This window comes from Podarcis raffonei, chromosome 10, assembly GCF_027172205.1.
Source record: "Podarcis raffonei isolate rPodRaf1 chromosome 10, rPodRaf1.pri, whole genome shotgun sequence".
NCBI lineage: Eukaryota > Metazoa > Chordata > Lepidosauria > Squamata > Lacertidae > Podarcis > Podarcis raffonei.
In genome coordinates this window covers 26,459,745-26,472,154 of record NC_070611.1, presented here as the reverse complement: position 1 = coordinate 26,472,154, position 12,410 = coordinate 26,459,745, and the positions used below count along the sequence as shown (strand labels likewise).

The 12,410-nt window shown below is 43.0% G+C and overlaps 1 protein-coding gene across 21 annotated transcripts in view; it reads right to left on the bottom strand.

The window, feature by feature from the left end:
* The window catches only part of NRCAM (neuronal cell adhesion molecule), a 139,960-nt gene that overhangs the window by 42,296 nt on the left and 85,254 nt on the right, over positions 1–12,410 (bottom strand). For 14 of the 21 annotated variants that reach the window (XR_008332595.1, XM_053407274.1, XM_053407273.1 and 11 more), the window contains 6 exons: positions 10,598–10,741; positions 8,486–8,597; positions 6,126–6,292; positions 5,886–6,033; positions 3,627–3,751; positions 1,449–1,478 (listed from right to left, as the gene is read on the bottom strand). Coding sequence is in view for 20 of the 21 variants with exons in the window: in XM_053407274.1 (XP_053263249.1) it covers positions 1,449–1,478; positions 3,627–3,751; positions 5,886–6,033; positions 6,126–6,292; positions 8,486–8,597; positions 10,598–10,741 (726 nt within the window). In the remaining variant the exon portion in view is untranslated. The remainder of the gene's footprint in view (positions 1–1,448; positions 1,479–3,626; positions 3,752–5,885; positions 6,034–6,125; positions 6,293–8,485; positions 8,598–10,597; positions 10,742–12,410) is intronic. The other 7 variants (XM_053407281.1, XM_053407282.1, XM_053407292.1 and 4 more) reach the window with 1 other exon arrangement.

Here is a 12,410-nt window from a genome sequence, read left to right as displayed (position 1 = left end):
GAAAATAGCAGGGGCAAAGGTTTTAAACCCCCTAAAGACCACATACCATTGCCAGTTTTGACCTTGAATTATTAGCCCTCCTGAGGATCCTTTGGGTGGAAGGGCAAAACATAAATATATTAAACTTAGGTGTTGTTTTTTTAAGTTTGCATATGTGGTGTTTCTGGTGATTTGTGGAAATGGGACTTTGAATCATTCTTGCAGCTTTGCTGAAGGATTTTTCTTACTTGTCTTATCTCACATCTGGAAGGGAAATGAAAACAGGCAGAGTCTTTCTCCCCCTACATGGCAAGGATCTTGCTGGTCGTTGGGTGAGATTTTAAGGTCAAGACATTTCCTTCCAAACAATATGTGTCCCCTAGCAGGTTATTCCCAGGGGATTTCTGAGAATTAAAATATGCTCTGCCCCCAGATGGAGCACCACCTCCGTGGGACTGAGGAGCGCCACTATCAAAACTTTGTGGTGGTGAAAATAGGTGAAAATCGTTCCCTAAACTTTGAGCTGAAAGGTCTTGGAAGAGAACATTCAGACCACATTTAGACGTAACTGCTGAAACTCTGCCAAGTTCAGGAAAGGTGGACCTGTGAAACTCATTGAAGATTCAGCAGCAAAACATCTTTAAAGTTTTGGGAGTAAAGAAAAGATGAGGGCAGAGTCTACCCAAGACTTGTGCTAGCCCTGGCCAAGGAAGAAAACAAGAACAGTGGTACCTCTGGTTACGTATTTAATTCATTCCGGAGGTCTGTTCTTAACTTGAAACTGTTCTTAACCTGAAGCACCACTTTAGCTAATGGGGCCTCCTGCTGCCGCTGCACGATTTCTGTTCTCATCCTGCAGCAAAGTTCTTAACCCGAGGTACTATTTCTGGGTTAGTGGAGTCTGTAACCTGAAGCGTATGTAACCCAAGGTACCACTGTAGTTAATTCCCGGCACAGCTCCATGTTTAATTTTAATCAGTCTAAGGCCTTGCACTTAGCTGTTGACTTAACTTCAGACTTGTATCCATTTTGCTGTTCTTCATATAATAATAAGCCAAACATATCCAAAAGCCCATAGAAAAGGTCAAAAGGAATATTAAACATTATCTGGTGGAGAAAATGTAAATGATTTGTGGGGATGGAGAAGTATTAAGGCAAATTTTAATGATGAAAATATGTGTACTTAAAGAGGTATGTTGAACACAATTTTGGATAAAATGTTTACTCAGTTATTAGAAATATTGGTCTTGATCACAGGCTGTATTAAATCATAATAATGAAACAGTTCAAGCATTTAGCTCAAAAGAATGGTAACACAATACTAAATTATCATCAGATCCAAAGTAAGTTTGTAAAATGTAATGAAACGGGGGGGGGGGGGGAGAGAGAAAATCTCAGCTTGAAATAGGCAGAAAGGTTAGGAACATTTGGTGCATGACACAAACAAGACTTTTTTTTTATTAGTTTACCGTAAACAACAGGTGGGGCTGTTGGAGGAGCTGAAAAAGGATATTAATATAAAGTATATAGTCAGTGTTAGTAGCCGGAAAAGAAACTGAACTGTACAAGTAAGTTACTATTAAAATGGCTGAATATTATAACACATTATTACTTCTATATGGATAAGTATTAATTTCTAATCATGCACTGATTAGGGGTCAAGCTGAAAACTGTAGCAAGTAAAATTGATGACATCCATTGTTCTGAGACATAAGCAACTTCTTGCAAACAGGTGATAAACTAAAACAAAGCCTGGATACTGTAGGGTTATTCATGAATAAGCCAATGACTAACAAAAAGGTCTTGCTTAACTTATATTGAACCATAAGGTAACTTCTTTACTAGCTCATTGTAACTTTCTTGTTTCCTTCCTAGTTCATTTCACAATCCAGGAAATCACAACCATAACAGTAGCACACGTGTGTGTGTGTTTGTTTGTACACAGTACACCTTCCCTGCTTTGCTTGTAGCTTTGCAGAACAAGACTGCTTAGCAGGTGGATCTGTGTGTATCACCCTACTGCTTGTATCAGTTTTATTTTCCCATGCAACAGGCAAATTAGCCCACATCCAGGTACACAGATAGGAATACGTGTTTCTGTGCAACTTGCTGATCCTTGATAGCTATCTAAAATAATATAAGCTGTCAGGAAAGTAAATATACAATTGATGGGAAGTTTTGCTCCTGCACATGACTCTGGCAAACCGCTCTAAGCTGAAGCATTCCTTCCTCACCCACCCTAGAATGTTTAGTTCACATTGAGTTCATGAAACATCGTACCCTGACCTGTTCTTAATGCATGGTTGACCACATCTACGGAATGTAATATTCAATAAAAGGGACTCCCCGAGACATGTTCGGAAGATGCCTCCCATATGACACTTGTCATTCGTCTGTCGTTTATTTCAATCCAACATACAATGGAGGCAAAATTGGTTTCTACAGCCTCAACCCCAGTCCCTGAGATGGATTAAGGAAAGTTTTTTCCCCCTTTTAACAGGCATAGGCAGACATTGATTTTTTTCTAATTCAACAAACAGAAAAAGCTGGGATGTGAATGAGGTTATAGACAAAAGCCTAATATTGCTAGGGCAATCCATAGCAGAATCAGGCACAGAGGATCCATGTATGAAAACAGAGCTTCCAGAGAAAACCCACACACTGAACATTCAGAGCTGTGTATTTATCTGTGCTGGATCATGTCTCTGTGGCTGATATAGCCAGTTTTAAAAAAACCTTTTCGATCATGTGGGTACTAAATTTTGGGCCCTTCTTCCCTTCTCAAATATGTGTGCAGTGCTGCCAAAGCATCTATAAAGTGTGCATGCTTATTACCTGTATAAACAATAAAAGGCATTAAAAATAAAGTTAATCTATAAATAAAATAGGTTGGATCCAGGTATGTCTGAGCATAAGGAGACTTACATTAGAAGGCTTTCCTACCCCTTTCCCCCACTGTGCCCACTTGTGGCATGAAGACCCTCAAGAGCAACTTATTATGGGTTGCAAGGAGCTCCAGTAGAGAGTTATGGAAACTGAGGATGATTGCCTTGTGCATGCAGAGTTTCTCTCCACATAAACTGAGTCTGTCTGATTTCCATTCGTTTCCTCCTCTCACTGAAGCTCCTGCATTCCATCCCACACCATACTCAAGGTTCCATGACCTTCCGGCATGGCTTTTCAGGAGTATATGTGGCAACATAAATTTATGCTCATGCTTCTCTGGATAGAGTCCTATAGGACAAGGCTAAAAGTTATCAAGAATGTAACACACACACATATATATGAAATCCAACTAAATTTGTGGAGAAATGAAGTAAATTAACTTATTGTCTTCATTTTCCAGAACAATCTGCAGTATCCCATAAACTAGGCTTGCCATATTCCCCAAAGTGAAAATCAAAGTTTTTTGCCTTTTTAAATTTTAAAATGATTTCTTTTAAATTATTAATCCCCCTTGCCATACATCCGGGTATATCCGGACATTTTGCCGATTTGATGAAAATCCGCCTGGACGACGCTTTCCAGCCTGATTTCCGGATGTGTCCGGGAAAATTCAGACATATGGCAACCCTACCATTAGCTGAAACTCAATAGTAGATAATAGATTTATCATAGACGTGATCATAAGTTAAAATAAATCTTACCAACAACAGTGAGCACAGCACTTGCAGAAACACTGTCCAGAGTAGTATTAGCTATGCAAGTATATGTTCCACCATCTTTATCAGTGACATTCATAATGGTCAAGTTGTGTTTACCGACAAAAAACCTGCAATTACAATACATTTAGTCACTCCATTGGTGCATAGGACTATAAGATATATTGCAACAAAATACAGTTAAATCTTAATATCAGTACTGAAAAATACTTTGATATTATCTGATATTGAGAAAGCATCCTTCATGCAGTAAATAAACCACATTTAGGTCACATATCAACCCACTAAATATTGCCTGCATCTTCAAAAAAATATAGTGTAGTAGAAGCAGGAACAAGAGTATGGTACTTCTTAAATATAATTAGTATATAATTACTGTGGTTGAAAAATGTATTACCTAATCCATCTATGCTAAATTTAAAATAATTAGCTATGATTCAGTAGCTTCTAAAATTTACAGAACAGCCTCTAATGCATGTCTATTTAGAGTCCTTAGTGCCACATAATGTTAGGCCAAATCAATCTCCTTTCCTTCAGGACAGGAGATCACAGACACTTTGCTCCTTCCGAAACATTTTGCAGCTGCATTGAGCTAAGTCACAATTTGGCTTACATAGTGTGTTGCATTGTCTTAAACTGGATTCATGGTTCGGCTCTCTCCAGAATCTGCATACACCTAGTGGAGCGAGTGGAAGAGGGCATAGAAGTTCTGATATCTATATACGCAAAGCTGCCTGTTAACAATGGCACCACCTTTTTCAGTGAAGAGGAAGGCTCCATGAATGCAAAAGGGTAGGTCCAAACAATTCCATGTTCCACAAAGTGAACAGGGGATCTTGGTCGGAACTTGGGAATTTGAATTGGAACTCAAATATGCAGTTACAATTGTGGTAGGAGTCCCATTCTGCAATCTGATTTATATACCTTTTCAAACAGCTGTAATAAATCGGGTCCTTCCTTAAAGAGGGCACGTGCTGCGGTGGGACCTGGCAACCAAACCCTGTGTTGTGGGTGAGTTTGATTGAATAGCCACAACACTCAGTTGGTAGGTCCCTTGATGCTGGGTTTAATCAGGCCAATGGGACGCAAGCTAAATGGATCAAGGGACCTATATATACCTATGCACGTGACCTAGAGCTTCTTCTTTCAGTGCGTGCATTGGAACACCCGCCCAACTCTCCCTATATTTAGGGCTGTGTGCTTGACCTTGCTATGCCATCATGTGTCATCTGTCATTGGGACAGGGGCACAGCAGGAATTTTCCCCAGTTGGCTGATTGGCTGGTGCCATTTGGGTTTCGCCTGCCATGTAGCAAATCATCACAACTTGTAAGGTTGCGGACAGGCTCTGGTTCAGGTGATAGGGATGGGAGAATGCTCTCACCATCCCTATGTGAAGGGTATTCCATTAAAGGAATCCAGGGACTTGATAGTTTGGTCAACCCCTTAGAGGGGGTTGTGCCCGTGCCTGAGTCCAGGGGGGCATTTGGGTAGCGGAGATAGCCTGTTCCCGGCTTTCCACTTATCCAGATGTTCACCCTAGGCTGACCTATGCTGGTGCCCTGGGTCAGCGCTACCTGCAACGGTGTGGGGAGCTAGTTGAACCAGAGCCTATGCAACCACTCACTTGCTGTAATCAATAAAGTTGTGGCCTAAATTCTGCCAAAAACCAAACCAAAATTTGAGTCTTGTCTGAATAAGGACATGAAGATTGCAGATCATATAACTGCCTCTGTATGCATGTAGCAGACTACAAAGCTGTCAAACACCTGTTTGCATGCATTCCTATGACAGGGAAGGCAGCAACCGCATTTTCTTACATAGTCTACCCCTTTTATCTCTTCTCATTATGTCTTATTTTTCTGTGTCAGCCAAAATATGACACCCTGCGAAATTTGTGATCCACAATATTGCTATCCAACAAACTTTCTGTTTTTGCCACCTTCCTTGAGCAACAGGAAAACCACAATACATGACTGGTGGCTTGTAAGTCACACGGGACTGAAATAAAGCCTATGGGAAACACCTCCACAAAATGTGTGCACTTTGTGCACTACCTTGCAAATATACTAACCAAGTAATGCTAGAATGACCAAATCCCCTTAAGTCCCATAGGGCGCATTAAAGTATGTTGTCCCATTAGAAATATCATGTAAGGAAAATTGTACTTCTTCTATGAAATGCATAAATAACTGGGTTTTAATGCCTCGAAAAGAAATGGTGAAAGAGAAAATGATGTACATACCTTTCGTCATTTGGCAATTCAGCGCCATCCTTCAACCACGTAACTGTTGGTACTAAGGTTGCATCATGTTTAATTATACATTCAAAGGAAACCTGCCCAGTCCTTTGTACAACTTTGTATTCAGGCTGCTTAATAATCATTGTTGGCTCTGAAACATAAAATTACTATTAAGATATTTAACAGCTGGAAATTCTTTAGGGAATTGTGATTAGAAGAGTGGTATGAGGCATGATTTCTTACCCTTGATTTCTAATTGAACTTCGTTTTGTACCTTCCCTAGTTTATTTCTTGCAACACAGGTATACGTGCCAGCACTATCCTTCTGGGCTAAAGGAATTTCCAAGGTTCCATTTTTATGGAAAACATACTGATTTCCTTGGAGAATGCTACCTTTCACTCCTTTAAACCTAAGTGTTGAAAACACAATCATGTTATGCATTTATTCAAACATCATTGGGTGAAAATGAGTTCCTTTAATTAAATACATCTTTATAGCTCAGACCAACACAGCTGTACCAGTAAGTTAATGGCTTGTAAATTCCTAGGGTTAGAATATACTAATATTCAACGAGGAGATTCTAAAGGCCAAAGTAGACAATGTGTGATCAATTTGACATAGCCTAGTTTTTACTTTTGGAAAACTGCTCCCACCAATTAGAAACAAGCCCATGTCTGCAGAGTGAAGTTAGATAGCTCAGCTGATAGAGAAAAAGGCTCTTGATCTTAGGGTTGTGGGTTTCAGCCCCACATTGAGCAAAAGATTCCTGCATTGCAGGCAGTTGGACTAAATGGCCTTCAGTATTCTTTTCTGTATGCCAGAGTTCCAAAAATAATAATAATCCCATATGGACTAGCACTTGGGGGGGGGGCAAATGGAATATTGCGGGGGGATGACAAGGGTTCTAAACCTGATCCCCATTCTGAAATGGGTATTTAAAAGGAAGAATACATTTTTAAATACCCTGTTAAATACAATCATGCTTTTAACAGATCATTTAATTTTGTCCTGACTAGCGAAAGAAAGGATGCATTATACAGTGGTGCCTCGCAAGACGAAATTAATTCGTTCCGCGAGTCTTTTCGTCTTGCGATGTTTTTCGTCTTGCGAAGCACGGTCCGTCGCAGCTGCGCCTTTTTTGTGTGTGTGTGTGTGTGTTTTGTTCTTTTTTGGGGGGGGGTTTCACCGTCCGGGTGCTCGGCCCGGCCCGAGGCCCCGCCGGCGGGGAGCCTCGCGACCGCGGGGCACAGGGGGATAAGGTGGAGCCCCCACTTCCCCGGCCTCGTCCCCTGCGTGACAAGGCCGCTCGAGTCTTTGAACCGCCGCCCCGGAGGGCGCCAGGTACCCGGACCCTGGGCGGAGGGAAACATGGACTGCACGACCCCCTGACCACGGGGAGACGACGCGCGGCCGTCCCCAGCCTTGGCCGGCCGCCGCGCGCCCCATGCAGTGGAAGGGACGCGTCGAGGGAGACCCCCGCACTTCCGCCGCCCTGCCCCCTACGGACCTCCGGAGTTTCCCTCCAGTCGGCCGGCACGCCCGAGGGGGCCTCGTACGGCGGAAAGGCCCATGCCCGGAGAGGTCCGAGGGGGCCGCCAGCGGCAGGGGCAGCGAGCAGAGCGCCTCACCTGGCCGAGACGGGAGAGAGGGTGGTGGCGGCGCCGCGCAGCAGCCGAAGCCTTCCCCCCTGCCCGGCGCCCGTCTGCCCAGTGACGGGACGCCAGAGGAGAAAGACCCGGCGGCGATGCAAGCAACGGCGCATCCCTCTTCCCGCTCGCCAGCCCAGACGCCCGCTGCTGCCTGCCAGGCGGCCCCCGGCCGGCCACCTGCGCGCGCGCCCGGAGGGGCTCCCAGTGCATCAACGGGCGGACACCGCCGCCGGCCGGAGGGGTCGCCCGCGCCCTGCCCTCCGCGGAGAGAGGGAGGGCAGTGGCCACTGTCCCCGACCGCCAACGGGCCGCGCCGCTCGGGGGCGGCGGCGGGCGGCACGCGCCGCCTCGCTCCGACCGCCCGGTGAGGCGCCGCCGCAGCGCCCTGCTCGATCACCGGCCCGACGCCCGCCCTTCCCGCCCGCGCAGGTTAGGGCCGGGTGTGGGTCCGCCGCGCGTACCCCGGCCGGCGCCCCGTCGCGCCCGGCAGCGTCCCGCATCGGCGGCCTGGGTTCGCTCGCTCGCTCGTGGCATCGGCATGGCGTGGCAGGTCGGAGCCTCACCTGGGCGTGACCGCCCGGGCCCTCGCGCTCTTGCGAAGCACGGTCTGTCGCAGCTGCGCCTCTTCAAGCGGCTTTAAGAAAAAAGCGCAAGACGTTTTCGTCTTGCGAAGCAAGCCCCTAGGGAAATTCGTCTAGCGAAGCAACGCAAAACCGAAAAACCCTTTCGTCTAGCGAGTTTTTCGTCTTGCGAGGCATTCGTCTTGCGGGGCACCACTGTATTGGAAAAAAGAAAATGTACTAATGTTGCTTCCGTAGGTAAGAAAATGATTTGCAAATGAAAATGTGAAAAAACAGTTTTCTATTTTACAAATTTCCAAAATTATTTGCTTAAAAAACTGTTGTGAATGGAACGGGACATCTTTGAAGCTTTTTACATCATAATTAACTTACCATTCAATTTCAGGCACAGGTGATCCAAAAAAAGCACAGTCTAGAAGGGCAGGTTTGTTTGCAATGACTTGATAGAGTTCATTATGAGGAGTGAGTATTCTCGGTGGCTCAGCTAAAAGAAAGGCATTATTGAAACTGTTGTGAATTACTTTGGATGCATTTGTTTAGAAAAACAGGAGACAAGCATTTTAAATAAAAATACCACATAAAGAACAATAAAAGCATTTCCCTCAATTTCTTCCCTCTCTTATTATGTAGCAGTTTTGAACCAAAGAAGTTGCAAGACTTCAGCTAATAAATCCACATCCTGATTAACATTCTAGACCTGCTATTTATTACACTGTAGAAAGGAAATACCTGTGATAAAAATACTGCTGCCTTCCCTAGCACTTCTAATATTTGATAGCTTTAGCATGCTCAGGAATCAAAAGTTTTGCATCTCTTTGTAGGAAATGCATACTTTTTTGTGCATTCTGCAAGCTCCATTTTAAACTTTTTTGTAAATCGGATGTTATTTCATATTTACCGTATTTTTTGCTCCATAAGACACACTTTTTTCCTCTTAAAAAGTAAGGGGAGAGGTCTGTGCATCTTATGGAGCGAATGTGTGGCCCCTGGAGCCAAATTGCCAGAGTACGGCACGCTCCTGAGCTGCTCTTTGTTGGGAGGGGCGGAGCTGCGCTGCTCTGCCAGCAGCCTCCACTTCCCCCTGCAGCCCCAGGAAGGTTTGGGAGCAGCAGGCAGGCTGTGCGCCGATGCCCCACGCTCCTGAGCTGTTCTTTGGTGGTGGTGGGGGAGCCACACTGCTCTGCCGGCAGCCTCCGCTTTCCCACTTACAACATTTGATTCAGAATATTTTTTTCTTGCTTTCCTCCTCTAAAAACTAGGTGCGTCTTATGGTCGGGTGTGTCTTATAGAGCGAAAAATAGTTTCTCTCCTACGACACCTTTTCTTTTTATTTGTAACTGCTTGTTAGAAAAAATATAAAACCTAAGGTGAACAATTTTGTGTTTGCTTTTCAAACAAAAAAGAGGACCGAGAACAAAAACTATGTATACAGTGGTACCTCCAGTTACAAATTTAATTTGTTCCGGAGGTCCGTTCTCAACCCGAAACTGCTCGTAACAGGAGGCGCACTTTCACTAATGGCACCTTCCGCTGCTGCCATGCTGCCGGCATGTGACTTCTCACATCCTGGGGCAAAGGTCTCAACTGGGAGCATCTACTTCCGGGTTAGTGGAGCTCGTAACCCACAGCATTTGAAAGTGGGACGGTACGTAACACGAGGTTCCAGTGTACCAAATGTATGTGTGTACTAAATGTGTACTAAATGAATGTGATTTGGAGAGTTTCTGACACAACCTTATTAATTCATTCTCTCATTAGCTTAATTGAGATGAATAGCATTCTTAGAGCAGACATTTGCAGCTTTTATGAAACATATAATTATCTCCAAGTTTTGAAAATTTGTATGACAAAAAAAGTGAAGTATGTATTGTACTGATTCTCCCGTGGATATATTTCTATGCAACCTGCACCTGTTATTCAGAGGTATACTGTCTCCAACAGCGGTTGGCCATCATGACTAGCAGCCAATGATAACCCAATCCTCCAGTAATTTATCTAATCCTCTTTTAAATCATTTGGTGTCCCTCACTAGAGATACTGGGATGAAATACTGTAGTTTAACTGTGCACTGTGTGAATAAGTATTTCATTTTGTCCCAAATCTTCCAACATTCAGCTTCATTGGTTGAGCCCGAATTCTAGTGTTATGAGAGGGGGTGAAAAATGTTTCCCTATCTACTTTCTGGTACGAGTCTATCCTTACTGTAGCCACTGAACACACCGAGACATATCTCTTGAGTAAACATACATAGAATTGTGCTGTAAGACATTCTTATTTGGGCTTGTGTTAGGTGTCGAGTTCAATCTAGTAGAAGATGGAAGTTTGATTTTAACTGATTTTTAATATACTAATTTATGTATGCTTTAATGAATGCTAAAATATTACTTCTGACTAAACACGTATAGGATTGCACAAATGGGAAATCACACAACTGCACAGCATTATTACTAGGGGATTTCCCCCAAAAAGAAAATGTGGTCTTACCTAAAACATTCACAAATGCATTTGCCAATAAATATCCATATTCATTAGAGGCGTTACATTGATAAACAGCACTTGACCTTTCTTGTACATCAGTGAAAATAATGGTATCACCGTCAACATTTCTGCTAGGATCTTCAGGAGCAACTAGCAAAAATAGGAAGGAGATATTAAAAAATGTTCAGAGATGCCAAAATATTCCTGTTTATTTAGTTGTTATTAACAAAAAGTAATGAGAGGTTCAGAGATAGGATTGAAAATTCTTGCGAGATACAGTAATATACAGTAAAACATAATGGAAACTCAAGTAGAGGCACATCTTCTACCAAAAGAACAAAGGATAAGTTATAGCAAAAAGGACCTGAAGAAAAGGAGAGAGTATGTAAAATGCAAATGCAACAAACAATAATATCCAAAGTTGACTGTAGATCTATCTGGAATTACTTATTTTCCTTCCTTCCACAGTGAAAAACTGAGGTTAAATGATACATTAATGCTACCAATATAGCCCCTCCGCTGGAATATTTAAGAGGCAAAGTATACAAGAATGTGATAAAAATTCATATAATTTTACTCAAACATCCAAATGAACAACGCCCCCCCCCAAAGAAAAGCATTTTTAAATTACAAATCAACTATAATGAAACAACATGATTGCTAAGAATGCAATGCAAGCCGCCAGATCTCCTGGAGAAATGAGGATAAGAAACGAAGGAGATAGCCCTCTGCTGATGCCCAGGAACTTTATGGGGGGTGGATATCCGTCATTGAAAGATCTGTGGGCACAGATCAGCATTGTTTTCACCAGCAACTGCTAATGCTAGGCCTCGAAATAGGATGTGAGAGGATCAGGGCAGAGGGGCCTTGGATGCACCAGGTTCAAAGCCCCTGCATTATTTCAGGAAGCCACAGGATCGAGACCCTCAAGAACATCAGCTTGGAGCTAATTCCCTAGTTCTGGTCCTGATTGGCACAAACTGGCAGGATGTTGGAACAGGCAGATGATCAGCAACCTCACTCCCACCCATCATATAATTTAGCATTGTTCTGTATGTCTAATTTCCACAGGAGCCACAAAACTGTAGATGTTAGTACAAGGTCATTCAATTCACAAATGTATTATGTTGTCCAAAAAAAGGGGGGGGATGTTAACCCCATAATCTAAATAAAGTAAAGTCCTGAGCATTTCTAGTCTGCATTTTTTAAAACTAGAAAATAAAAACAGATCATTGTTAGCAAGGCCTACAGGGAGTAAACAGCTTTGAAATTCAAATCTTGATATTTTATTTGAAATTATTCCTTTGGTCTACATCTTCCTCCATTGAAGAAAAAAAGCCACAAAAGTCACAAAAAATACTTTAATGCGTGTAAAATCAAAGGTAGCTGATCCCTATGCACTTCACTTCAAAGAACCTTGCCCTCATGGGAAGATAACGAACATTATTCCTGCCACAGAATACAAATAATAAAACTCATGTGCTTCATCTAAATGGTATTTTAACAAATTATTGTTCCAGCACACCATACCTCTTTCCAGAACTCCTGGCAAGGCCAAAATATGACTCAGCATTTCTATATAGAAATATAAGATTACAAATCCTCTTGTAGGGGCTCTACCTGTTCTGCAGGTTGTTAGGTTGGCTATGTGAGAAAGAGTGCAGAACAGGGCTTCTGCATGGACCTTTAATCGTTGGGTAGGAGAGATATTGTTAAGTACTTCCTCCCGCCACCTGGCCAGTCTATTTCTTGTCCACTTTCTATAATGAACTGTTTCACTTGAGGACTTTGGCTGTCTCCTTGCCTGGCACAAGTTAAA